The 27,545-nt window shown below is 41.7% G+C and overlaps 3 protein-coding genes across 3 annotated transcripts; 1 reads left to right on the top strand and 2 right to left on the bottom strand.

The window, feature by feature from the left end:
* Positions 1 to 5,028: 5,028 nt before the first annotated feature.
* On the bottom strand, positions 5,029 to 8,262 carry LOC109636122 (cysteine-rich venom protein ophanin-like). The gene is made up of 6 exons (XM_020097677.2): positions 8,156 to 8,262; positions 7,912 to 8,002; positions 7,227 to 7,369; positions 6,986 to 7,080; positions 6,520 to 6,602; positions 5,029 to 5,220 (listed from the first exon to the last, which is right to left on the bottom strand). Exons 1-6 carry the CDS (start codon positions 8,165 to 8,167, stop codon positions 5,093 to 5,095), a joined length of 552 nt encoding a protein of 183 aa, XP_019953236.2. The 5' UTR covers positions 8,168 to 8,262; the 3' UTR covers positions 5,029 to 5,092.
* Positions 8,263 to 10,120: 1,858 nt separating this feature from the next.
* LOC109636120 (macoilin-1) lies at positions 10,121 to 18,319 on the top strand. The gene is made up of 11 exons (XM_020097675.2): positions 10,121 to 10,375; positions 11,883 to 12,024; positions 12,166 to 12,292; positions 12,417 to 12,540; positions 12,911 to 13,092; positions 13,594 to 14,053; positions 14,143 to 14,301; positions 14,520 to 14,690; positions 15,337 to 15,463; positions 16,592 to 16,766; positions 17,194 to 18,319. The coding sequence occupies exons 1-11, from the start codon at positions 10,299 to 10,301 to the stop codon at positions 17,382 to 17,384; spliced, it is 1,935 nt and encodes a 644-aa protein (XP_019953234.2). The 5' UTR covers positions 10,121 to 10,298; the 3' UTR covers positions 17,385 to 18,319.
* A 1,456-nt stretch (positions 18,320 to 19,775) lies between these two features.
* nrbp1 (nuclear receptor binding protein 1) lies at positions 19,776 to 27,478 on the bottom strand. Its single transcript, XM_020097554.2, has 18 exons — positions 26,868 to 27,478; positions 26,379 to 26,648; positions 25,624 to 25,746; positions 24,808 to 24,909; positions 24,621 to 24,710; positions 24,491 to 24,531; positions 24,286 to 24,380; positions 24,058 to 24,141; positions 23,901 to 23,959; positions 23,669 to 23,767; positions 23,450 to 23,582; positions 23,056 to 23,146; positions 22,909 to 22,959; positions 22,529 to 22,664; positions 22,068 to 22,121; positions 21,921 to 21,984; positions 21,465 to 21,520; positions 19,776 to 21,367 (listed from the first exon to the last, which is right to left on the bottom strand). The coding sequence occupies exons 2-18, from the start codon at positions 26,610 to 26,612 to the stop codon at positions 21,272 to 21,274; spliced, it is 1,608 nt and encodes a 535-aa protein (XP_019953113.1). The 5' UTR covers positions 26,613 to 26,648; positions 26,868 to 27,478; the 3' UTR covers positions 19,776 to 21,271.
* Between the last annotated feature and the right edge of the window lie 67 nt (positions 27,479 to 27,545).

Raw genomic sequence — 27,545 nt, 5'->3', positions numbered from 1 at the left:
TTACAACGAGTTTGTGCCGCCCATTTCTCTCCAGAAGGACCCGACCTTCCAAACTATCTTTTCTCACGTCACGTAACTAGAAATGCATTGGTTGCCGCTGACATTATGAACCATGAGTGATTGACCCCTGCATGACCAAGCCATTCCTGAGTGAAGTGTATGGATTCGGTTCCTGCGTCTGTCTGACACCGGCTAATGGCGAACAGATTTACCAGGATGAGAAAAAGGAATGTTCTGCCGTCCCTCTGTGTAAATGTCAGGCCCGGCGAAAAAACGTCTGTGTCAAATTACTGTGGCAGCAGCGATAAGCAGATGTAAATACCCTGGGGGCTTATTTTTTTATTAAGGCCAAGAGGGGGTAAAATAGGCAGAGGAACTACGGTGAGAGCAGAACTCTGAGGAAAGTAATGCACTGCTCTCATGCAATATTTGTCAGGGAGTTCCACGGCCCTCGTGTCATAATGCATCAAGAAGGGTATGTATGTATTTTTCCCAGACCACAATTTTTAGGAGTTTCTAACAGAAATATATTTCAGAAAATCTGAAAGTTGACAAGGCACAAGGGGATTGATACCATTTCTAACTGTTTCAGGAACCATGGGCACCTCCAAGCATCTGTCTTGCACTCAGGCAGAATTAAAACTGTGACCCTGGAGTTAAAGCAGGAGGATATAAGTTAGCAAAGTGTTAGCAGGTAGCTATTACCTCAGTTCGAATGATGGATGTCAAGTTGAGACCTAGAAAGCAAATCTTTCAGAGAGAACTGCATTAAAAAGCAAATAAAACCCTTTTGTGTGACTATAAAAGACCCTCAGAATGATTTAGCAGACTGTGGTGGTGGTGCACTGTTCTACTGTGCAGCCACACCTGCACAAATATGACCTTCATGGAAGATCACAGAAAGCCTGAAAAGTTTTGGCTGCAGTAAGAAAAGTTGCGTTTGGAGGAAAAGGTGGTGCAGGATTTCATGAATTTCATCTCCAGCTGTTAAACACGAGAATGGATCTGCAGTGGGAAACATTTCTTTGATGGAGAAATGAATGGATTCAGTAAAACACCAGCGGATTCTGGAAGCACAGATCAAACCATATGTAAAAAAATGCTGAAGAGGAAAAGAGGATCTCTTCTATAACAGGATAATGATCATATACACACCTCAAAATCCACAATGGAAAAATCTCACACAACTATAGAAGCTTTGTGCAAATGTGCAGAAATCCCCCCAACAGGTTTGTAACCTTTGTTTCTTATTTTGAAAAAGTTAAGTTTTCCACTTTTTACCTTTTGGATATAAGGTTATTTATTTACCCGCCTAGTAACAGAAATTTTGACCGAAATGTTTTGCTGCCACTGTATATTAAATACCACCAGGAGCAGTTAAACATCCTCCTGTAACTCTGCAAACCCTCGGAGGTTCCAGGGTTTGAAGGCGTCCAGTTGTGCTCTGTGTTTGCTATTTATCTTTGCACAGACCGTCTTGTTTGGACATTTTTATAATCAGTTTGTAGAGACACATCTGCTCGTAAAGAAACCTGCTTTTCTCTGCACTTCTCATCAGTTTTTAATAAATGGTCCTAATGATGCATCGTCCATGTCATCATTTGTAACTTAATTGTTTCCCAAAAAGAAGGATAAACACAAACTAGAAGCATTTTTCACAACCCAACATTTTCATGGTCAATGCCACATTGTATATAAATAAAAAATGAAAAACTAGTAAAATAAAATTAAAAATTATAAAATTAATTACGTGTTTAGGACACACATCCAGAATTTGTTGTTTCTAATGGTTTCATAGAGCTAATGAGTTTTGAGACATAAATAAAGCCAGTTATTACAATATAAAACCTTTAAAAAGTATTGCGTGGTATTTTGTGATGGTTAAGCATTTTTAAAATAACACTTTTTGTTTTGTTTTCATTCCAACTTTAATGAAACATATCTACATTACAACCTACTTGATTTAATGAACCGAAACGCAAAAAGAGAATCTTAAAAACTGCTGATTATTTCTCCAGTCCATTCTCGCTCTTGATTTTATTTTCTTCACAGTTGTGGTTTGTGTGTGAGCGAGTGTTTTGCCATACATTGTGTTTGGGATACACCCACCTTAACCACTTCCGCCGCCGCAGGCTTGGGACCCCTTTCCAAATGTTTGTTTAATGTGCGTTTGCCGCGGGACCATTGAGTGAGAATCGAACAGGCAGAGAAAGAACAACACCCGACTTCTAATGGCTGACGTGAAGCAGGCCTGTTTTATTTAGCTAAGCCGGGCCTGCTGGGAGAGCTCAGACTTGTGACCAATGGTTGAACTTGCTGCCGTCATAAAACTACAGCCACAGTCGCACTTACAGCCACTTTAGGAAGCTCTGGGGGGGAAGAAAAGCTCCACACTGTGACCCGGTCCACAAACTGTGAGCTCCACGGGACAATATAGGGAAGTATGTGGTTACTATAGAGCCAGCTACCACATACAGATTAGAAATAAAGTGTTTGCCATGGCTACAGCCCTCCTTCCTTCAGGCCTTTATCAATGAAAGTGATCTGTCAGGGCAGCGGCACATCTGTGGCCTTCGGCTCAGATGGTGAAAGCTTGAGAGGGGCTGAGCTGGGGAGCCTGTTAGCAGGTTTTTGTTTGTGCTGCATCTAAAAGCACTCAGCGAGAGGAAGGAAGCTGCGCCAAAGCTACAATGCTCCGATTTCATTAGAGGCCTCTCTCCGACTGGTTCTGTGCAGCTCTCTTTGCACAGGTGACACTTCAGTACAGTGTGAAGTGGCTGCATGAGGCCTACAGGACTGATCCAGGGTCTGCGTCTTAAGAACAAACAGATCTCTAGGTTTTTGTGTTTCACACATCAAGAGAGAATATTTCACATTTGTTTTGGCACGATCCATAAGACTTTGGAGCAGACCTGGATGAACGGCAGCATCTCTGGATTTTAACATGGTGAGATTCTGCCGTTCAAGGTGATTTAAAACAAACACAACTGAAACTTTTTGACTTTGTTCGTCAGGGTTTTAAAGTCAAACACAGTGAATCTAGAGCAGTTTGCTGAACTGAGCCCTAAGATCTTTTTCTCTCAGTTTGAATGAAGTAGGAGTTTTTTCAGCTTCCTGTTTCTAATCCAGAGGGACTGTGATGTGACGAGATAGCGACTCAGACTAAATGAACTGTCTTCAGTCTGGACAGACTGATGTATCTGATCTCTGTGTCCTCCTGCATTTTTCCCCCCCTGTGCTATGAAAATGCCTTTATATGATTCTACCAGCTTGTTTCCCTCCCTCTCCCTCTCCTCTTCCTTCTCTTTTATTTTCTCACACTTTCCTCTCCCTCCTCTCTTGATGTGATTTCATTTAAAAGAACTAACGAGGTAAATGTCTCCCCTGCATTTGATTATTTTATCTGCCACACAAGCAGAGAGCTGCCTGGTGGAGCCGTAGTAAACTGTTAACATTTAGATGAAGCAAGCAAACCTTTTCTTGCAAAAACTTCAATTTCACTGTTGTTCATTTCTATAAAATCCACAGGAGCTTTAACCATGTCCATAGTCCTTATTTTCCCCATATTACACAGTCTGCTGTCGAGGAAGACAAACTGACGCCAAAGTCATAAACATTTTCAACTGTTGATGCTCGCTGCTGGAGTTGATAAGCCCCACAGGATGGCATGGCCGGCCTTATCGAGCTTGGCCAAGCCAGAGGACCTCTGCTATCGCTGGATCCGCTGGCAGAGAAAAATAAATTCATCCCCTTATCTCCCCCTCTGCTGGGGGAATAAGACTCCTTCCAGCTCCCCTGTCCGCTCACTGCAGGTGGTTCTCTCATCTGGCCCCTAAGGATTTCGGTGACGGAGCAGAAACAAGCGGTCCATTACGTCTTAATGACTCCTACACGCCGCCGAGAGGCTGTGCTGGCCTGAGACAAGATTACAGAAACACGGCCCACGTGTTTGTCTTCAGCAAGAGATGTTTGTTATTACATGGAAAGGGAACTAATTCCAACACAATAGCCGTGCGTGTGACACACTGGCAATAGGTTAACTATTGCGGCTAACGCTTTTAATGAGCCAAAATGAAAACAACCTCTGCTGTCAGCGCCGAGTGGAAACCAAAGACAAAAAGGAAAAAAAAACCTGGTTGAATTCCAACCAGCCGAGCCTGCAGATCCATCTGTGCTTCTCAAATGTGGAGGGTGCGAGTCTCACACAAACACAGCCCCATTTGAAACCAGGAGCCCGCTGTGCAGCCAGAACATTTGTGGTCGACCCCTGAGGAGACGCACACTCGCTCAGCCTCGGATGTCGGAGCATCACTTCTGCTCTAAAGCTGCTGAAGGTGATGAAGAACGACAACTTGAACAACTAACAAAAGCCTTATGTTGTCGTTCCTTAACAACGACCTGCATTATTTTTGTTATTATGATGAATTTGTACATACAGCGTGTTTTCATTTAAAAATATCTTATCTAACAGGAAGTTACCTTTTCCAGGTTCCTGGCAGCTCAGATTAGAGCTGCCTCTAAAACTAACCTCATGAGTATTAATGATAAAGAAAAGTATATGTTGCTGCACATTGCAAAAATATCACAGGATATTTAAGGATTCAGTCTGTTTGACTATTGGATTTATTCCAAAAAGACAGATTGGTTTGACGTTAGTATTATTAGCACTGATCAGCCTGTGCCAGCAGGTGTGGTCTCAATCTGCGTCTGTTTCTTGGCTCAGCTTTGGGAAATCTTTGTGGAATCTAACTTTCCCTCTCCACCTCTGCCGGACCCACCCTTTCAAAGTGTGTTCTCCTTCCTCAGTTGTGCATTTACACCTCTCGCGCAGCCAAATGTCTCCTGCGTCCGCGGAGCACGCCAGTGTTTGTCCAGAGCTGTGCCAAATTTAATTTCCTCCTTAATCTTATCTGTTAGTCGAACAGGTCAGAGCGCTTCAAATGTGTCAAATTAACGGAAAGCACTTTCTCAGGTTGTGTTTTTTTGGGGCGTTATCAAGTTGAGGATACACAAAACAAAACACAAGTGTTGAAGATGCATATCTTTATTGAAACTGACCGATGAGTCAAAGCCCACAGGGGACGTGTTGCATTTAAATAATTTGTGTGGTGCACTTGCAGGAGGCGGGGCACCAAGAGGCCACGTCCTTGTTGCTGCAGCCCCACTGCTGCTTCAGGTCAGGGCAGTTACTGTACTGATCAGAGTAGGGACAGGGGTTGGCTGGAGGAGACACGAAAAAGAGAAAGTTAATTGATGCAGAAAGAGAAGGAATGAAAATGATCAGTATGTATAGTTTGTCCCTTTGCCTGGTTTATATCTTAAACTGATAGATCCATGACAAATGTAACAAACTGGTGAAAATACAGTGATCGTGAATTTAATATTTCACCCAACAAATGGGTGAACCAGGCTTTGCTGAACAGCTGAACAGTGCAGGGGTAATTTAGGTTCAGTGTCTTGCCCAAGGAAACTTTGGCCTGCAGACTGGAAGAGTCGGGGATCAAACCTCTGACCCCTCTGGTTCACAGACGACCCGCTCTACCTCCCATCCTTCACTCTTGTATACAGAGATAAAACTGTTGTGGCCAAAAAGCACATTTCTACCCAGGTACACACTTATGCAACTATTTGATTCTGTTATACAGTAAAACACACAGTTCCTGAAAGATACAGATATGCATAAAGTCAAAAGAGCAAAAAGAAAACATTCCCATCTCTTAAATTACGTTTGAACAGTTTCTTTCAGTTAAAAAAAACGACTCAACAGAGCTTTGAATTGTGAATTCAAAGATATTTTAGAGGCAGGAAAGGATCCTCAGAGTTAAATCTCAGTGTGCACGTCCAGAAATGATTCAGCTTACTTGCTAATTAATTGGAAGAGCCTTTGAAAAGAAAAGGGAGGAAGCAGGAGGTGGTTGATACTGAGTAGCTCCTTGATTCCTCTATCTCAAAACCAAAGTTAGGTTAACGAATTCCAGCTGCTGATAAAGATCACGGATGTTATGATCCTTAATATATAAAAAACCATTGATCTTTAAGTCTGTTGTTTCTGTCTTTACTTGAGAAACTTTGCAGACTCCTCACAATGAGGTTTGACTCGTCAACTTATAGTATGTTAGTATTTCTAATGACTTATCTTTTCCTTTTGAACTATTTAGATTTTATTTATTATATTTGTTTTCCTCATTCTTTAAAGCGGCTATTGAAAGTTGCTCTGTTAATACATTTAATTAAAATGATTCATGTCCTTCTACTGATGATAGTGAAGCTGTGTATTTATCTTTGTTAGAGATATGATTCTTGTCACCTGCACTTAATTAGTTTCTCTCCTTATCGAAAACCACGATCTTAGCTTTGTTATCTTTAACATCTTGTGTGTGATTTCTCACAAACAAACTCTGACGAGCTCATTTTTCTCCTGCTCAGCCTCCGAAGTCCGTTGATAAAATAATCAATCTGTATTCTTGACGGGCACAGCCGCTCCATGAGGGCATCACGTCCTCTGTGTTTGCCACTTACTGCACAGTTTGTTGTCGCAGGCGTTGGGGCAGTCACCGCAGGAGGGTCCTGATTTGTAGGGACGAGCGTACTGGTAGTTTCCACTGTAATGTAGGGCAGACCATTAAATATTAAACATGACCACGTAGAGACTCACTGGATATCAGCCCAAATATGTCATGGACGTGCTCTGAGGAGGCAGAGCACTTTTAAATCACTGTCGGATGACAACCAAGCAAAGTGGTGAAGGAAATTAGATCTAAACTGCAAATATTCTCCTCATTACTTCATTTATTACTGCTCTGCTTCTGCATCCACTTTATTATTCAGCACAGAAATGTTTTCAAATTTACTAAGGCTAAAAATAAATGGCACTGTTATCAGAAAAAGAAAATAGATGCTTTGTTTCTTTATTTCTTTTCAATTTTAATCAACAAAATACAGAGATAAAGACTTACAGATATACGGTGGGATATTATGTACTTACGGTGGGCAGTACTGGCAGACATAGAAGTATTTGTATGCAGAGTTGGGGCAGTATGCCACAGCGCAGCCGACCTGGTTGGACCTGTACCACACAACCTGAGCAGAGACACGAGATCACAAGGAGCTCAGCATCAGTTTTTAAAAAACGCTCCTTTTTCCAAGCATCCGATGGGAAATGTGTGTGAATTATTCAGAAATAACTACAGTTTGTGTATATGTACACAAACTGTATATAGCTGCACCTGTGTGTAATGTCCGATCACTCCTCCGTTGATGGCTCCCACTCCGTAGCGCCAGTCCTTCACCTCATCGTACCAGGACTGGATGGCGTCGCTCCACGTGCTCTTGTAGCTGGACATGTACAGGTTCTCTCCACAGCCACTGGCTGCAGTCACACAATTATATGTTAAGTCGTCTTAAATAAAAAGTTCTGTGTTTGATTCATGATCATAAAGGAAACAGCCACTTTATTAACTACACCTCTAAATCTAAATGAATCCTATACAATCTGTCTCAGCCCCCAAGGATGATGTGACTTTTATTTTACAGAATAAACAACATAGGAAAGATGCATTCATGTTTACATTTAATGCTTGTAATGTTTTTTATATAATAAAGTGCCTCAATTACATTTCTTTGTTATAAAGGTTTGATAAAGACGCCAAACAACAAATTATTCACAATCTATTTGAAAGGTTTTACTGAGTTTTCCTGCTATTAAATTAAAATATAAATGTGGTGGATACTGTATATAAGTTACTTCATTAGCCTGGACTTTGATTTTAACCTGGATTTTAATCTCATATGATGCTGTTGCAGAATATTTTATGCTCTAACTGCTAAATACTGATTTCTTGTTAACCTTTGGTAAATAAAACACTTTTTCTTGTGCACGTGAAGCGACAGTTTAAAACAGACAGAACTTACTGCTGATTTTTCTGGAGCTGGGAGGGCTGTGATTCATGGAGCAGGTGTTGGCCCATCTCTGAGCGTTGGCTGCAGCCTCGCTGTTCCAGCTCTGCAGGGAGCCGAGGGGAGAGCGGCGGTTAGATAAACACATGTAGACCACCACGATACATCAGACACCATTTAATCTACATACGTGTGAGTGCTTGTGTTTAGATTCAGTTTATATTATGTTAATGCACTTTCTTTCTTTTTTTCTTTTTACCATTTTCAGCATGTTGCTGGCAGAGGGCTGAACATTTCTCCTCAGGGCATTGTGCTTGTTCACGATCTCACTCTGGTCTGACGAGGACACCAGGACTGTGCCTGAAGAGAAAAGGATGGAGGGAACATTCCAAAACCAAATGTGAATAATGAAACTGAATCTTACTGGAGATGGATGTTGGAATATTTGCACTCACCCTCCTGCAGGTGTGATTCCAGAGATGAGGGAGAAAGAAAAGACGTAAATTGTTTTGCACATTAAAACCAAATATATGTTTGATTTTCTCATCTTTTTGCTCCACAATCAAACTGCCGGGTTTTTTTTACTTACTGCCAAAGTCTCCACATCCTCTGCCCAGGTCACCTGAAGAGCAGCCAGGAGGCCAAAGGCGCACAGGAAGTTGAAGGTGTGCATACTCGCTGTTCAGTCCGAGACTGTCGACCTCCGAGGGCCACAGGTGTGATATATATACTCAGGACCGCGGAGACGTGTGAGATTCAAACGCAGACTCAAGGGCATATGAAGATAGCATGTAGTCAACGTGGCAGCGGTGAGAAATGGTGGAAGGCCACGGGTTTGTTTACACTGTACATCTGTGATAAAGGTGCATTAAGCATGTTCACCAAATTCTCCTCGTGTGGCAAGGTTAAGGCCAGTGTGTGTGTGTGTGTGTCTTATCAGGAAAGAACGCAGTATCTAAGGTAAACCTCGATCATATCAAATATAAATAACATTAAAAAGTTAAACTAACATGCGGAGCGCTGTGTCCTTGACACTTGACGGAAGTCGATTTGATAAAGGGAAGGTTTGTATAAATTTGTTCAGTCAGGTGATACACAGAGCATATATAACACAATTAAATACATAAACATCACATATACAATCCACATCAATGTATGATAGACTGCTAAAACCTGTGGTATCGAGCCATCGTCATTCAGAGGAACCACAATGTCAAGTCACGATAAGTGAGGGTTTTCTGCTGCTTCTTGAAAAACTATCATTCATATATATGGAATAAGTGATAACAGTGACACCGTCAACAGATTCAGTTTATTTGATTCATGAATTCAAATCTTGTTCAAGAAAACGTTTTCTGTCATGAAAAAGTTGTTTACTGGTTGAATTGTGGATCAATGTGAAAATGTACCCCCACTTACATTTTCAATATATGAAGTGAAATATAATGACATGCCTTGCAAGGATAGAGTACTTTGATCATTGAAATGTTTTGTTGGCAAATTAGACAACTGCAGAAAGATTCAAAACTACTACAAAGACATGCAAAATAATCACAAACTGGTGGAAAAGTACCACAAAGATAAATGAAACAACCACATTAAGTCACAAAAGTATCACAAAAACACACTGATTAAACAAAATGAACATAACAAAAACACAAACTCACAAAAAGTTGACACACCTGAAAGATTAGTGCAAAAAATACACAACAACCAAAATGTGGTTTTTCAACGATTGTCTCATGATCCGTCCAAAATCTGGCGTTCACACTTTTGTATTGAAGTAAAAATAATTGAAGTTACTATGTTTGATCACTGCAACTTTACCATTCAAACACATGAGGGTCGGGCGGGCGTGACACAAAAATAAACGTTGATTCAATCATAGATTAATTCTGGTTTCTGAACACACACACACACACACGACTGTACTTTTAAAAATATAACTGCATTTTATTGTTTTTTTAATTCATGACATGGGTGTAAAGCAGTTTGTATCCTAATTTTAATTATAATTATTATTGTAATCATCTTATTAATAGTGGGTGTGTTCAGTGTGTTGATCTGCTCCCCTCCTGCGTCCAACACTTGCAGGTGCACCCTCCACTGCGCATGCGCCGAGCCGCTGGCCGCCTCTATTTGTTCCCATACCTCATCATCATCATCATCTTCTTCTTCTTCTTCATCCTCATCTTCATCATCCTCACAGGTTGAACTGAACATCCTCTCCCACAAAGACGCATCTCTCTCTCTGGCACTCGGATGTAGTCTCTCTCTCTCTCTCTCTCTCTCTCTCTGATCTGTCTTTTGTTGTCGGTGAGACCCAGCGCGGAGCAGCCGAGGAAGAAAGAGGAAGAGGAGGAAGGAGCCATAATAATAATAATACTAATCATACCAATAAGATGAAGAAACGTTATGTGGACGCGAGCAGGCTGCGGAAAATGAAGAAGCTGAAGATAACGGAGCGTCTGTCTGAGAGGTAGATGTGTTTCTGCTGTGGTCTTTGTGTGAGATGTCATCGCTGTCACCTGTCTGCCTCATCAGCCCCTGTCTGTCTGTGTCTGCGAGGCGTTGTTAAATCCACCAGCTTCTCTTCATGTGGTGACTTCATCCTGCTTTGTTTACACACACACACACACAGAGAGAGAGAGAGAGAGAGATCAGCATCTGTGGAAGTGAACGTGGCCTGTTGTTCCCTGTGTGCTGCTTTGTGTACAAATATCTACATGTGTACCAGATGTGTATTAATACTTGTGTTTTTATACAAGGCCAAAATATAAACAGCTGTTTTAGATTCAAAAGGAATTTACAGGAGGAAGAAACCACTTGTTTTATGAGGCATAGTTCCATGTAAGAAAGATGGAAATCAAATAATAATAATAATAAATCAAAGTTATTTTTATTTGGCATTAACTTGGATGTTTAACTGTAATTTATAAGAATTTAAAAAAAGATATTTTACTTAAAAATGTGTTGTTGCACAATTTGTGTAGAAGCTATTCCAACAATTTTCTTTTTAATAAATTAAATTACATAATCCAAGTCACATTTAAATCTGTTTTGGGAATTTAAGATGCTCTTCTCCTCCCTCCTGTCTCTTGAATATAAAAAATAGCATTTTGTTGTAGAATTACTTTTAATTTTTCGAACGTACCATTAAAGATTCCAGGGAGATCAATTAGAACACACTCCTTGAGTGACACTGAGAGGCAAATGTGTGCACTAAAGAAATGAAGACGCTGTGCCGCTCTGTTTTTCTTTGCTCTCATTGTTAAACATTACATATTTCTAATTGTGATGTGGCTCTTGTGTTCACAGTAGCAACCATCTCCTGTAGTGACATTATAAAGCCAATTTGAAAATGCAATATGGATTAAAGCTGCTGTGTTGCTTTCTGTCCATCCCACATCATTCTTCCAGGTCCGACAATTTCATCATCTATAAGATAATTGTGAAATAACTTCCGTGTTGTTTGTGCTCATAAGGAGAATTTAGACCAAACACCCCCACCCCTCTCTCCCTGTTATTAAAAGGCAGATTTGAGGATGTGGACGTGTAATGGGAAGCTATGGTGCTCCCTCTCTCCTCCAGATGAAATATTGCCATGGTAACCAAACAAAGAAGGGGGTGATGTGATAGCAGCCTATGGACGGGCAGAACAAAGGAGGAAACCACAGCTCCTGTTTGGCTCGTGGTCGCCTGATAAAATGAATGCGGGAGCAGTCATTGTTCTCCATGTGCCTCTGCTTGAGAGGATGTTCTGCACTTTTAAGATGCAGCTGCTCAATTACAGGGTTCACGTCTCGTATCCGATCCCAAGTGTTTTATTAGCTGATGCGTGCGTGTGTTTAATGTCTCGGGCCAAAGAGGCGTATTCAACGCCTTTATTCACTGGAATCAGGGGCTTGATGCACATTTATGATGTTGATAGTTGACATTTAAAAGCCATTTTAATGTGATTTTTTTTTTTTATTTTGTTCCTCCAGTGCGTACACCTTCCTGAAGTTTATGATGATGTGGACTCTGGTGCTGCTGGCAGATTTCATCCTCGAATTCAGACTGGAGTACCTGTGGCCATGCTGGCTCTTCTTCGGGAGCGTGTACACAACGTTCCACTGCCATGGCCTGGTGAGCTGCCCCCCGCCCCCACCCCCGCACCCCACGCTCCCCTGCAGTGTGATTTCAGCCTGTGTGCGATGATGATGATGTTAATTCCACAGAATGAATCCCGTGCGTTTAACTCAGACTTCTTGTTTTCTGTGTTTGCAGGTTATTTGTGTTGTTTTCGTCTGCGCTGCCTTCACTCTTGACATCTTCTGTTTGATTTTTGTTCCTTTGCACTGGCTGTTCTTTGTGGCCAGCACCTACGTATTATTCAATTACATATGGCACACAGGTGAGTTTGTGGATTCTTTGTTTTGTGTTACTTTTTGTGACAGAACATGAAAGTTGTTTGTCGTGAATAAGCAGCTTTAAAACAGTTTATCTTCACGTCTGATTATTATTTTATTTCTTTTCAGAGAAAGGCATCTGCATATCGACAGTGTCCCTGTGGATTATACTTGTGTACACGGAGGCTTCGCTCCGACTCAAGGACCTTAAAACCTCTCACGCCAACCTGTCTCATCTTTTCGCTGCACACTGGCACGTTTGTTTGTTTTGATTACGCCTCCACTAGCAGAAGTGAAATTAATTCTCTAGATTGAGGAATCTTGCGTGAAATTAACTGAGCTGTCATTTAAAAAAAAGCAGCATTAGTATTAAACTTCTCTGAATCCCATCGTGCCGCTGTCAAGAATCAGCCTCGATGTTTGTGTGCTACAGATAACAGAAGCAAATTCACTTTTATGCTACAAGCCAAAGTACGAGTACGATTTAAAAGATTTAAAATATTCATGCATTTATTAATAGAGTAAGCATTAATAATACAAATCTGTCAGCCAAGATGTTTATATCTTTACAACCAGGCACACATATTTTAACTCTCTCCTCTTCCCTCTGTGTGCACATGCAGTATTGGATATCCTGTGGTATATCTGGGGTTTGATGCCACCTGCTACTTCACCAACATCTTCAAGCTGCGCATACAGAGAGCCGTTCAGAGCGAGAACGACTTCCACATGCACCTCCTGCAGCACTCGCTGCCTCCAGGCCTGCAGGTTTTCCCCAAGACGAGCGCAGACGGCAGCAACAGCAGTGAGTTCAACTACCATCCTCACAACTACACACTCATTTTTGTTCTGTTCCTCTGCAGCTTGGCTTCTATATAAAGTTTTGTGTTTTTGTGCTACACCTGCTGGACTGTTGGAGATGCATCAGTGGCATCTGAGCTTTTCCACAGCTCTTAAAACAAAGCCACTCATCACGTGTTGGTATTTTAGTTAATTCATAAAATTTTAAGGCAACAAGGAACTGAGAAGGTCCTTGAAGAGATTCAAAGAGTAAAGGGATCAATTCTATCAAATGAAATGAATGCACAAACGTTTTCTGCTGCTTTTATATGTTTTCTGCACTTTTTTGTTCTTATAAACTGGAGTAAAGTTAGAGGACGGAGCACAAGTGAGTCCCTCCAGCTCAGCTAAAGCTTCATTATATCCCTGGCGCAGATTTCAGCTTTTAAAGAACAGAAGTAAATGGCTGTCACTACACATGTAATACAGTGATGGGATTGACCTTTATTTGTTTCTGTTTTTGCAGACTCGAAATGGAAGATAAAGCCAGAGTCGAGTCAGTATCAGTGTCAGAACGGTGCCATCGTGGCCCACGATGAGGCACACACTGTGGATTGCCTCCAGATCCGCAGCGAGGAGAGAGCGACGGAGAAGGGAGCACAGGAGGTGAAGTCAGCTGAGTTGCACCGGCGGCAATCGTCGTCCAAACACAGTGCAGGTGAGTCCAGAGATGTGCTGCACGGTGGGGCGGGAGGACCAGAATCCTCTGGGACCCCGGAACATCTACCTCAGGAGGAGCAGGGAAGCAAAGCCACGAGGGCAGCCAAAAGCTCCTCGCCGAAAACTCGAAGCAGCACGAACACGCCGTCTCCTCCTGCAGCGAGAACCGAGAAGAAACAGAGGACCAGCTCAAAAACGGTCAGCCCCAACCGGGACGTGACGGAAAAGACAGCGACTCAGAATCACCACGCTGAGCAGACAAACAAGTAAGTCTGGAACAATTCACCTCAGCTTCGTGTGAGATGAGTCATGTGATGGTGAAATCAACGCTCCTGTGTCTCTCTCTGGGTTTCAGGCTGGAGCAGGAGCTGAGGAAGCTGAGGGGGGAGCTGCAGGCGAGCAGGCAGAGCGAGCAGGAGCTGCGGAGTCACATGTGCAACTTAACCAACAGCGAGAGGAGCCTGAGACCTGAGGTGTCTCTGCTCCGACAGTCCAACATCCTGCTGCAGAGCAAGTGAGTGACTGAGACTAAAAGCATCACACATGCAAACTATATAAGTTTACGTTTAAACTGCAACTGTTTGAATGGAAAGTTACTTAAAACCATTTCATATTCAGGTCTTGTGGCTTAAAGTTCTTTCAATTAAATAATAATTTTACTGAGATTTCTTTATTCTCTGGCGTCATGTCTGACCTTATTTAAAGTTAAGTGAATGTTTTTTTTTCCTGCAGGATTCTGTGTCTGACTAAAACCAAGCAGCGAGACAAACAGAGCGGTGCGATGCTGGAGAAGAAGACCAGAGCAGAGATGGAAGCCAGAATCTCTGCTGAGAAGCAGTTGGCTGAACTTCAGGCTCAGAAACTGGAGGAGGCCGCCAGCTCAGCACGGAGCCTCACAAACAGGTAAATCACACCGTCAGGGTTTTCTGCCTGAACTCTGCTGTTAGTGTACGGTGAGAAATGAGAAGAACATTTTTAACTATGCTTATTTGCTCTCTTGCTCAGGGTTAGACTGGGGTAGCTTAGCTTAGCACAATGACTGGAAACAGAGGGAAACGGTTAGCCTGGTTGTGTCCAGAGTCACTTTATTTTTGTTTGGATTAAACACACAAAGTTGAACGTGTTCATTACGGTGAGCTTTGAAGTGCTGGTAGGCAGACTGTGTTACTGCAGACTGCTAACATGGAGGAGGTGGAGTTTATGACCTATACTGCAGCCATCCACCAGGGGGTGATCAAGATGATTTGGCTTCACCTGTGGGAGCTGTTCTGACGTCCATCGTCTAACTCTCAGCCAAAAAGAGCAAATAAGTGTATTTTCAGGAAAGTTACTCCCTTGATGCACACTTGACTTTTCAAAAGATTGTTGACATTTTCCTCTAAAATCTTCTTCTCCTTGCATCTGTAGAAAATAAAAAACAAGGCTGATGTAAAAAAGAAAAACTGCAAATGAAATGCCATGTTTCTTTCTGTGTGATCTGGTCTTGACGTCAAATGAATCCCCTCTCTCACCGCTTCCAAACTGTTATTCTCTCCGTCTCCTACACCAGGCAGGAACACTGTGAAACCCAAATGTTAAGGAAAAGGGTTAAAGATCTAGAGACAGAGTACAAACAACTACAGCTGGAGTATCAAGTGAAAGAGAATCGGGTGGTAGATCTAGAGAGTGATGTTGAGGTATTCTTTTCCTCTATTTCAGAATGAACTTGTGAGTTTGTCTGTGAGTCTCCAGTGGTCCAGTCCTTGGTTGTGTTCAGTTTGGTCATGTGGTAGTTTTGCTGTTTCAGTTGTTGTTTATGAACCTTTTTCAACATTTCTTATTTTTTGTGTTTGTGCAGTTTATTAGAAACATTCGTGGTTTTTGATGACGATGGGAAATTTAAGTGTTTTTTTTATTTTGGCCTGCAGTCAACGTAGTGTACAACGGAGTATCAGAGCCATGTTGAATTTAAATCAAATCTGAGATTTCGAGAATATGAGGGAAAAAATCACAATGTTTCAAGAAAAATGTGTAATATTACAAGATTAAAGTAAAAAATATTACAAGGATTAAGCAGTAATTTAATTAGAGAAAAATAAATAATATTTCAAGAATAAAGTCATAGTTTAATTAGAAAATAAAGTTGTACTGTAATGAGAAAAACAATTATAATATTGCCAGAATAAAGAATTAATTGAATGAGAAAAAGAAAAAAAAAGGAAATAACTAAAGTGAACTCGTTCCACTCCTTAAGGATCCAAAATCTTGTGATATTACAACTTTTTTCTCTAAATCTCATGTTTAGTTTCTCTCCTTTGGCCCAAATACTCAGTTGTATTATTGCGCTTTGTCATCACATGGTTATTTTTGTCTGACATCAGGTTTGGTCATTGTTGTATCGTGTGGTTTGATTTTAGTGGCGCACTCATACATGACGCATGCTGAAACAGAAGCCAGGTCTTTCATACAAACACTGCACTGCTTGTGAGTGCAGGTCAACTCCTTCCAAACAATCATTTATGAGTTAAAGTTAACACAGAAAGAATCATCCGTCAGAATATCACTGTGCAGCTTTCGTGTTTTGTGACTGGCTCGTTTGTTCATCATTGTTTCTCTGTGGTGCTTTGGTTTCCTAAGTGAGGAAAACATTTTTCAAAAGAACTCAAGAAACAAAGAAGAAAAATTGACTGAAATTACAAAGATGCATAAAAATACTCAGGAAACCAAAGCACTGACTCTCTCAGGTGGTCACCGCGGGAATTAAAACAAAATGCAGTTGTCATGTTTTGCACTTGTCCTCACTGTCGGTGTGTTCTTGGACTCAGGCGTTGGGAAAGTACCGCTGCGTGGAGAAAGAGACGGACATGCTGCTGTCCACTCTGTCGGCCATGCAGGATAAAGCTCAGCATCTGGAGTACAACCTGAGCGCAGAGACTCGCATCAAACTGGACCTGTTCTCCGCACTGGGAGACGCCCGCAGACAGCTGGAGATCGCTCAAGGTTCACACTTTATAATATTATATATCCGTTTTCTCTCTGTCTGTGTCCATTTAGGTCAAATATATTTAACCAAAAAACAGCCTATCAATGTCTTTATACATTTCACGTTGTACTCATAGACTCATAAAAATCGACGTCCACAAATTGAAGCCAATGTGGAAGTGCCTGAAACCTCTATTCTCATGAATGTCCAGCAGGGGGTGACTCCACTGGTGTGTACACTCAGAAGTCTATGAGAAAACGACTCCACTTCTCAGTCAGGCTCCTCCCCCCTCTCCCCCAAATATGGTTATTTCTGGTTTAAAAACAACCAAGATGGCTGATTTCTCTTTCTATTCTCCTCGATTGTAGAGTTCCTGTTTTGATTTTCAGTCAGGAGTTTGAGTTTGTGCTTTTGTAGAATGACATACGTCTCTCTGCTCTTCAGATAAAGTGATGAAGCAGGATCGGGAGATCAGTGAGATGAAGCAGAAGATTGCGGAGGTGATGGCCGTCAGCCCCGGTGTCTCCTACATGGCTCCTCGGCCTCAGGTGCCGCAGTATCTCACCAAGCTGCTCAACTCTGAGCGCTACATGCTGAACCCCCGAGCGCTGATGTACCAGTGTCTAAAGAAATGAAGGGACGCCAAATCCCCGGACTTCCTCGTCATCCTAAAAACAGGCGGGGGAGGGGTTTGAATGGATTTTTTTATCACAGAGCTAAATGACAACACACAGTCGTCTACTTCCAGCCATGAGTGGAACCAGAAGGAGCCTCCACAAGTCGAATGCCTTTAGCTGCACTGACGGTGCTACTTCATTCTGTATATTTCACGTCTCCTCTCGCACATCATGAGCTGAAAACGACGATATCTGATATGCAGAGCTGCCGTCAAGAGGCACGGGTTTTATGTGAAGACGCCACCACGACAGTGTAAACCAACTAACTGGGATGCAACAGAGAAAAGCACAAACGTCTCGACCAGTTCACACACTGAAGGTTTGTGGTGAATCTGGTGCTGTGTTTTTACACAACTGACAAAAGAGTAAGTGAAGCGGCCGTAAATGTTCGGTCCAGATAAAACTGGACCCGGTTGATCTGCCGCTCTCCTCTTTTGATCTGTAATGATCTCACATCCGTAAGTATGAATTCATTCTTTACTTATGATTACCTTTTGTTTAAGTTCAAATCGTAGAAGTACGTAATTTTCTTGACATTACAGACGCACTAACAAGTCACCGACTGCGGCTTTAAGAAGACAAATTCGTACGACGTAGAACTAAAGTCAAGAATTCAAGTATTATTCTTACACACGGTTGTAAGATTTTAGGAAATACAATCATCTTTGTTTTAATCTGCAGTGATGCTGATCAGGCCTCAATAACACGGTCAAATTTTAGTATTAGGACAATATTATTTAATTGGCCTTTTTATATTCCTAGTAAACAACGACAGTGAACCAGGAAACTTACACTGAAGCAGCTAAATAGAATTATTATTTTTATTATTTACACCTCTGCTTTTCCATATTTTAAAATATCTCATGTGGAAAAAGCCTTATTATAAAAAAAAAGTGGTTTGGATTTCAAGCTTCAACAGATAATGGTCCACTTAGCTTTAAAAACTTTGAGCCATAGCTCAACATTGATCATTCTTACACTAGTTTGATGATAGAGAAAAGATAACATTGAATTATGTCCTGAACCTAATTATGTTATACAGGACACCTTCTGCATCCATTCTTTGAAAGCATAAATTATTATTATTGTTCAACATCAACATATTCTAAATTTTAACAGAGCAAATATGCAACAATTATTTTCAGGAACTGTGAATCGATGATTTAGATCATTTGAATTATACTGAAATCCAGACGAAAGTCCTAAATTCATTGAATTAACGATTTAAAATTAGTTTTTTAAAGATAAGAAAATCTCAGAGTTGACATAGTTCTATTTCAGAGCTGCAGCTTTGTTTGAAATTTCTAGAACAGTGACGTCATGTTAAATTGTCCTTGTGACCTGATGAGGAGATGCAGGAGTAACAGCAGCTCACTGTGAGCTGTAATTATCCGTTTGTTTCAACAGCTAAAAACGAATCATTAATGTTCGGCAGCTTTCTGTCTCACAGAAAAGAGAGACTGCGTGAAAAAGTGCCGTGATCGGCCAGAATTAGAGTTAAAGCGGAGTTGTGAATAAGAAGGAACGGTGTCGACCAAACGTGGTTCATGAATTTAATTACTGTGCCTATATACATTACTTTCAAACTGGGAAGTAAAACACAGATTTAATGTGAAAGAGTAATGTGTTTGAATTGAAGTGCTATGTACTGTTTTTGTAGTTTGATTTATTTTTATTTGGTTTGGGTTTTTTTACTCACAATGTACAGAATTGAAAATCGCCGCTGAAAAACACTCATGAACTGGATGTCGCCAATTTGGTAGCTTTTTATTTAGAGTGCGTTTCTAGGGCGTTTTATATGGAAAAATATTTTTAGTCTCGCTGTACTTTTATTAATACTGCTGTAATTTTGTACGGCAACGTGTTTGTCAGCATGAAACGTGTTTTATTCAGCTGTTATTCGAGCACACATTGTGACTTTAAGTATGTACATGGATCTACTTGTACAAGGGCTAGTTTCTTAACATTTTGAACAAATAATTGTCGGTGATGCTCTGAGGGTAGAGATCACTCTCCTGATACACCAGGATGGGTTTTTGTATAAATAATTTAAACAAGTGGATTTTCTCTCATTTGTGTGTCTGTGTTTACATAATTTAACAAGAATTAACTCGGTTACAATTTAATTTTCTAATCTTGATGATTAAAATTTACCAAAACATACTCTTTAGTTTGGATTGGTAGTATATGCAATAAACATGTTAATCTAAATGCAAAAACATAATATTGTTGTTCTGTTTTTGCATTTAGATGATATATTATTAATAGTTTTTAAAGTTGTAATCTTTGCTTATCACTTCCCCTCAAAGAACATGACTCGAACGAACAAGATGACACCACACAAAAACCTTGAATGCTGATAGTCATTTTTTATTTCAGGAGGTGAAAAAAGAGGGTAAATGTGTAGCAGAAACAGAGCAGTGTCCAGCATACAGTGTAAAGATGGTTACAAGCATGCCAGGTAGTCCCACACTCGCAGTATCTACACATCCTAACAGAAGGTGGTCACAGCAGAGAGAAGGCGAGACTCAAAGTCGTTGACTGACGACGCTGTTTCCAAATCATCTCACTTCCCCTTGTCGGTGTGAAGAAGCCAGGGGCCTCGGCACATTTCCAACAGGACGATAAAAGCCTACGACAGTGCAAACTATCAGAGAGATCATCAAACCAAATGATCGGTCTGAGCCAAGAACTGAACTTCTAAGTGGTGAGGGAGCGTTTTAGTGACGGTGCCACGCAGAATAATTCGGCCATGAAGGAAACTAATGAGGCGAAATCTCAATGTGGGCGGGGCTAAGCCGACAACACTCTGTGATAAATGACCTGAACCTACCACCGTCAATAATTAAAAACTATGAGTTTCCATTTAGACAAAGAGCATAAATGCATTCACCAAACCTGTTGACTAACACCCGTCAGGTCATGTGCTTTAACACCAAAGCTTCTTCATGAGTCTAAACCAACCTCTCCAGTGTGAAGTGCCACCTACAGACGACTTATTGATCGAGCCCTAATCGATAAGTGTCGATCAATAGTTCAGTCGAAACCTCTTTTCATAGAAAATAAGAGCATGACTTCATGTGGGATAGCAAATAAAAGCATACATTCAAACAACCACCGGCCTTAGTGCTGGAAGTGAAGTTACAGTATACACTCAAGAAGATACACAAATAAATAGTTTGATTTGTAATATTTTATCAGCAACTCTTCAGATTCTGTTGCAGCTGCATGTTTCATGACGACGTTGAAGTAATTACAGAAACTTTAAGTTAAATTAATGTTGCGTTTCGAGCTTAATGCATTCGAGAGTCTTCAAAAACCGATATAAGGTAGAATGTCGCCTGAACCGCTGCTCAGGAGACAGTTTAAAAGGACCAGACAACACCATACTACTTACACTTCAGTATGCCGGGACAAAGATTTTTTTATACAGACAACTATTAAAGTTTTGACGTAAAAATTTTTAAAATACACTTTTAACACTGACTTAAAGAAAATCCTGCTGTTATCCAGCTTTGCTTTGTTTACCTCTAAGGAGAGAAATAAGCAAAAAGGTGAAAACATTCGCATTTTCCTTAAGTTGCAACAAGGATTTCCTCTTTTAAAAGAGAAGCAGATGGCTGTATTCGGTTGGGGGGGAAAAAAAAGATGGAAAGCCATCAACCACTTAGTGGCAACTTTACCCACCAGAAGATACAAGGACAGGCTGCAGGATCTGCAAATCAGACCAAGGCTTCCTCCTCTGTCATCGCAAAAAGCTTTTGCTGCAACTCAGAGGTGAAGCGAAAAGCTAGTCCTGCTGTAGAGGAGTAGGAGGGCTGAGAGAAGGCCTGGAGAGTCCTCCGCTACGAGGACACGGTCACCGGATTGAGGGAACCGTTCCTACTGTAGAACCTGGAGAAGGCCTCTTCAAGAACTGACGCAAGTCTCGGCTGATCGCCCTGAAATGGAGACATGGCAGCGTTAAAAACAAAAGATCTTTACCTGTTGAACCCTGAAGCTTCAGGATGTGTTGAGGAGTCACAGTGAGGAACTTACCTCACTGATAAATCCCAGCTGAACAAGCTCCACAGCCAGCTCCTGCACGTTCTCATCTGGACCAACACACAAAGCAGCCACAATACTTAGATACTGGGTAATAAGAAAATACTTAGTTTGCCTCTTTTGATGCCAAAACTTCAGGTTTCTCAAATGATAAAAAGGCACAGAGTTGGACTTTTGACCATTAGTGGAGCTGTCAGGCAAAGTTTTAACAGCTTCACATCTAGAGTCTGTAATTTAACAAACGTTGAGAAACTTGAAGCTAAACGTGAACAAGAGCCTTTGGTTTTGATGAAACCTCCACACTGGATCGATAACACAACATTTTCTTGACAAACCAGTTAAACTGCAAGTTTTCAAGCTTCAAAGTGACTGATTGTTTGTTCAATGTAAAAACTAAAATAAAAAGTCATAATATTGTAAACGATGGCGCCATATTCCAGAAATACTCACTTGGTAACAAATCACAGCTCAAGTGCCTGTTCAGTTTATCCTCGAGTTTCAAAAGCAAGGTCAGCTGAGAAGAGAACAAAATAAGTCATTTCAAAGAAAACTTAAAGACGAGAGATCGTTAATCAGAGAGGCAGGATCGTGACTTACATGATGCTTGGCTCCTTCATCTACCGGCTCAATGTTACATTGCATCTGAAGAACCTGTCACGTGAGCAAACAGAATCTGGACTGAGGGAAGCTTTCAGCAAAATGTTCAAATACAAAATGAAACTACTTTTTTAGGAATATTCTTTGTGATTTATCCTACGTGTAGAGTTTTAATGCACTCAAGGAGAAACTTGAGGTCGCACATAAGAAAATCAAACACTGAAATCTGATCGACTGTTTCTTTCCATTTCTCATCTGTACTTTTCTTCTCCCTCGATCTTTTATCACCAGAATTTAGATGAAGTTTAAAACAGAACAAAACACATTTGAAATATGTGACCTGTGTTATATTTTTTGCATTGATTTGCTCAAAAAGATAAATGATGAAACAGTAAATGTATGATGTTTATTATTTTCTGTTGTGTTGTAATTTAATTTCACTCCCACACGTCAGTTCTTACCTTCCTGGTCTCGAGCTCTGCGGGTTCAGGGGTCGGGGTTTTGACTGACGGGGGCACTATGGGAGATTTCACCGTCTCCTGCTGAGGTTGTTGTGGACATGGCACCCCGAACGCAGTCAAAGGATAGATCCCGTTCCTGATACACACAAGAGAAAAAGCTGCAGTTTCAACGAGGGACATTTTGCAAGACCTCCTTTTTGTAAACTGTACACTGACGTCTATACTGAGCATGAATGATAAGACGATTTCCAGAGGGTAAGCACGTCTAATTTTACTTTCTCCACCTCATTTTGAGAGCAGGTCTGTGTATTTAAGCCAGAACCTACAAATCACAATAAATCAAAAGCAAATCTGTTTAAAAGTATAAAATGTTTTCTTACCGAACATCTTCTAGAAACTTGTCCAGCTCCAGTGCAGGAAACTGAGAGAGTCTGAAACACAAGACAATATGTTTAAATGAAAACCTGAGTTTCTTTTGTTGGTTTTTTTTCAGATTGTTTTCCATCCATCAATAGCTGATGACTCACTTCATCTGAACTCCGTCCTTGGCTTCAACTATCACCAGGTTAGGATCCATGTTCTTCGTCATTTCCTCTAAAGCATTTTCTGGAATCATATCTACAAGTATACGAACACTTCAATTAGACAAACATTCATTCCATTTTACAAACACACTTAATGCAAAAAATTCCTTTTGTGACTCTGAATGGTGGACCTGCATGTCACTCTAAACTGTGTGTCAGGTCTGTGTCTGTGTAATCATCAGTCTTGAACTGTTCACTTAAGATTGGAACTAACTAACACTAAAATATTCTATCAATGCTGCAGGGTTGCTGATACTGCTAATGTATCTTGGATGTTAACAATATCTCTATTTCATTCCAAATACCAATAAAACATTTTATAGATGTGTGTACTTACGCTGGTGGCTGACGATGCAGTGCGCAGCCAGAAGCTTAAGTAAGGGCACCTCAAACAAGGCCTGGTGAAACAACAGCTCTTTAGCTGTGGGTCGTTTGTTTGGATCCACCTCCAGACATTTCTGGATGAATTCCTGAACGAGCACAAGATAAAAACTTCAGTTTGTCAATCTCTCTCTCCAAACATCCATAAAGCTTGAAAATCCTTTGCTCTCCTCACCCGCTGCAGTGGGTCCTCTAAGGACTGAATGGCACTGTTTATGGCTTCTTGGGACACATAAGACGAATCTCCATTACTCTGAATTTCCAACACAGCCATCTGACCAAGTGCCGAAAGGTGTAGATTAGAAAAGATTCAGAAATACAAATACAAAACTGAAATCAAGAGCAACCATGGCTGTGCCAGATGTTATATAACAAATGACAGCTAAGAGAAGAAGATTTCCTCTCACCTCTAAGGCGCACATTCCAAAGGAATAGATATCCACGGCTGTGGTAACATTGGCAACAGCTGGAGGGAGAGAGAAATAAAAGCTGATTATAAAACAGAAACACCACCACACATCAGAGCTTTATCTGAGACAAAGAATGCACTTGAGGGCTTTTTACCTCCGTACTCTGGAGCAAAGAAGTGAAGGCTCTTCTGCTCTTCCCGACAGGTTTTCACATGGTTGTTGATGGTGTCTGGAGCAACTGCAATAGTGGGAAAAAGACTTAACAACACTAATACTAGATTTCAGGCTGACTGTGATAACCAAAGAGCACAGCAGCATAGAAAACAAGAAGGAATGACTGATGATTGACCTTAATCACTGGCTTCAGTGATTGGCCATTTACCTGAGCCGATCTTGATGAGGCCATTGTGCTGAATGAAGATGGTGTCACAGGTCAGGTTGCCGTGAATGATGGGAGGTTCACATGAGTGCAGGTAGCTGGAGACAAGAGATGAAGGTTAAATAAAATGTCAACGACTGTGGCAGTTGATGGCTTTTTGAAATGTTTTCCTCTTTCACATTATTCAGACATGATTTCTGAGACCTACCTGAGAGCAGACAGTATCTGTGTGCACCAGCGCTTCCAGGCCTGTCGGAAAACAAACAGATTCAGTTTCATGGAGAAAACAGAAACCAGGCTAAACAGATTTTTTATTCAGCTGTTCAGAGATTTCACACCTTTTCATTCATGGTCTTGTGGTTTTTCTTTGTCTTCTTTAAAAACTGTTTGAGGCTTCCTGAAGACATGTATTCTGTGATGAAAATGACCTGTGCACAAAAACAAAGCAGATTATGAGCACACAAGGTTTTTGCATTCTTCTTTATCTGATTGGATGAAAATGAGATTTTTGAGAGGATTTCTTACCCTGGCTCTGTTCTCTTTAACATCCGCCCAGTACTTGTGGAACTTCACAATGTTCAAGTGCTCGAGTTGGATTAAATTGTCAAATACTGCTTTAACTTTTTCCTGTAAAAGAAAAAAGAGGATATGACACGTGTGATAGCTTCTGCTGTATCTTACTTTGTATTATCAGGTTTGTTAGTTAAGTTCACCAAAAGCTGAGATTTTGGTGAACTTATGATTCGGTTTTTAAATCTTCACTCTATTTGCTTTAAGTTTCCACACAGATAAAAAATGAGTAGTGTATTCTAACACTTTGTTGTTTTTATATAATTAATAAGCAGGTAATAGAGACAATCTTCCATTTCTGCAACCAAGCGCACAGTGAAACATAAAAAACACTTTTATATGGAGAAAAGAAAAACAGAGTTAAAAGCCTTAAATGCCCAAAAAGTATGCTAGAGCCTTCAATACCACGAGGCTGCTCACATTTTCCCTTTCACATTTCTGAAAACTGTTTCCATAGCTATTTGGGTACAGTGTGTACTTTGCTACGCTGCTGGCAGCAACAAGTCCGACTACTTGCCTAAGGAGCTTAAGCCAAAGGGGAAATGAAAGCGGGCAGGCGTCCACATTGTTAGTAAGGTCACCGATTGAGGGCAACTTAATGGGTGAAAAACAATGCAAAACACTGTTTAGATTTTAGACTGTGTTCCTGGAAGGTATAAAAACCTGACTCATGTTGACATCATCCTGACACGATGAGCACGTATCCTGTAAGATTGTGCTGCAGTGTACAAATGCTGCATCAAATCTGCATCAGCTCAATTGCGCACCCACCTCTTGTAGTTTGAAATTCTTCCTCTCAGAGAACATGACCTCATTCCACACCACCTCAACTCCTTCCTCCGTGTCCATGGCCAAGTAAGCATTATCGATCCCGGGGACGTTACGCTGATTCACCTTCAGGACGAAAACAACAAAAACGCATCATTTGCATCTTTACCTTAAAAAAGGTCAAGCTGACTGTTGCTCGGACACACACTGTATGGACAAATGTATTGGGATATCTATAGGAGCTTTTACAAAATCCCATTCTAAATCCATAGGCATTAATATGAATTTGCACCCCCCTTGCAGCTATAACAGCCTCCGCTCTTTCGGGAAGGCTTTCTACAAGATTGTGGTGTCTGTGGGAATTTTTGCACACTCATCCAGAGGAGCATTTGAGAGGTCGGACGCTGAGGTTGGACGAATGGGCCCCGGCTCACAACCCCCTTCCTAGTTCATCCCAAAGGTGTTGGATGGGGATGAGGTCAGAGCTCGGTCAAGTTCTTCCCCCACCAGACTCACCCAACAATGCTCTCATGTACCTTACTGTGTGCACTGAGGCTGACTCACGCTGGAACAGAGAGGGGTCTTCCCCAAACGGTTCCCACAAAGTTGGAAGTATCAAAATGAGTTGGTAATCTGAAGCGTTGAAATTCCCCTTCACATGAACTGAGGGGCCCAGTCAAAAACAATGGCCTTGTGACTGATCAAGAGGTGTGTGTGTGTCCCAATACTTTTGTCCATGCTGCGTTTCGTCCTCCTACCTCTTCTCTGCGTTTCTGCCAGCGTCCACACGGGCTCTCCTCCAAAATCTCCGACTCATCCTCGCTCTCCTCCTCCTCATCCTCCGTGGCAGCGGTGGCCGGAGGCTGTGTCACCATGGACACGGGGGGAGACACCGATGACACTCCTTGACCCGCAGCCGCTCCTGCTCCCACCGTCTCCGGCTTCCCCTCCTGGGCAGTGTCCGGGCCCTGCCTGCTCTCTCCCTCAGACATCCTCTCTCCTCCGGGTCGTCGGGCACCGGGAGGCTGCTGCTCGGGTTCACACACACAAACACAACGTGAGCGTCACGGTGGATGAAAAGCAAAACCTCACATGTTTAAACTAGCGGAGCAAGAGAACGCGCTGGTTAGCTGTAGCTAGCTAGCACAGACGCAGGAGAAGTTTGTTAGCACTCCGCGGGAGAGGCCGTTATAAACAGCACCACAAACATGAGTGGGAGAATCACATGGACTTTTTTTTTTACATACGTGTTAAAGACGGGACGTGTGACGATGCCAGCTCCAGTTCAACAGGCTCCCACCGTGACACACACACGAACCCCGGCTGGGTTGATTAGCTCCGCTGGCCGGTGATCTTCTCGGTTTCTCGGCGGAGTCGCAGCTCAACTCAACAACCGGGGACAATAGCGGAAACAACCAGCGACCATTTAGCTAATGAAGCTAACAAACAACAGTGGGTTCATTCACTGAGGACCGACTCTGAACTAGCTAGCTAGCTCCCTGGATGATCAGGGGGGCAGTGTCGGGGTTTAGCAGCCCGACGCCCCTCGCTGCTCCTCCTGCCGCTGCTCCTCCTCAAGACTCCGGCTCCGCTAATGTGAGTAAACTCCACAAAACAACGACACCGCAATCATGTTCCCCGGTGGGCAACAACATAACACTGCACAGGAGCCCGACACACACACAAAGAGACGGTAATGATCTCAGCCACCGCACAAACACGGACAGGACGGCGGACTGACCGCAGCTAGCTTAGCATGTAGCCACAAATGATGGCGACAACTCACGGATGCACCCTGCTCCCTCTAAGAGGAGGGTTGCCAGATACACTCGGTCTCATCCTCCCCTTCCGCCAAATCACTGCAACGTCTTGTTTTCTCTGTGATCTGTATATTTATTCAATTTATTTATACATGTTGTCACAGC

Source organism: Paralichthys olivaceus, chromosome 19 (genome assembly GCF_024713975.1).
Source record: "Paralichthys olivaceus isolate ysfri-2021 chromosome 19, ASM2471397v2, whole genome shotgun sequence".
Taxonomy (NCBI): Eukaryota; Metazoa; Chordata; class Actinopteri; order Pleuronectiformes; family Paralichthyidae; genus Paralichthys; species Paralichthys olivaceus.
Note: the sequence above shows the minus strand (reverse complement) of the source record. Positions and strands in the feature narration are given on the sequence as shown.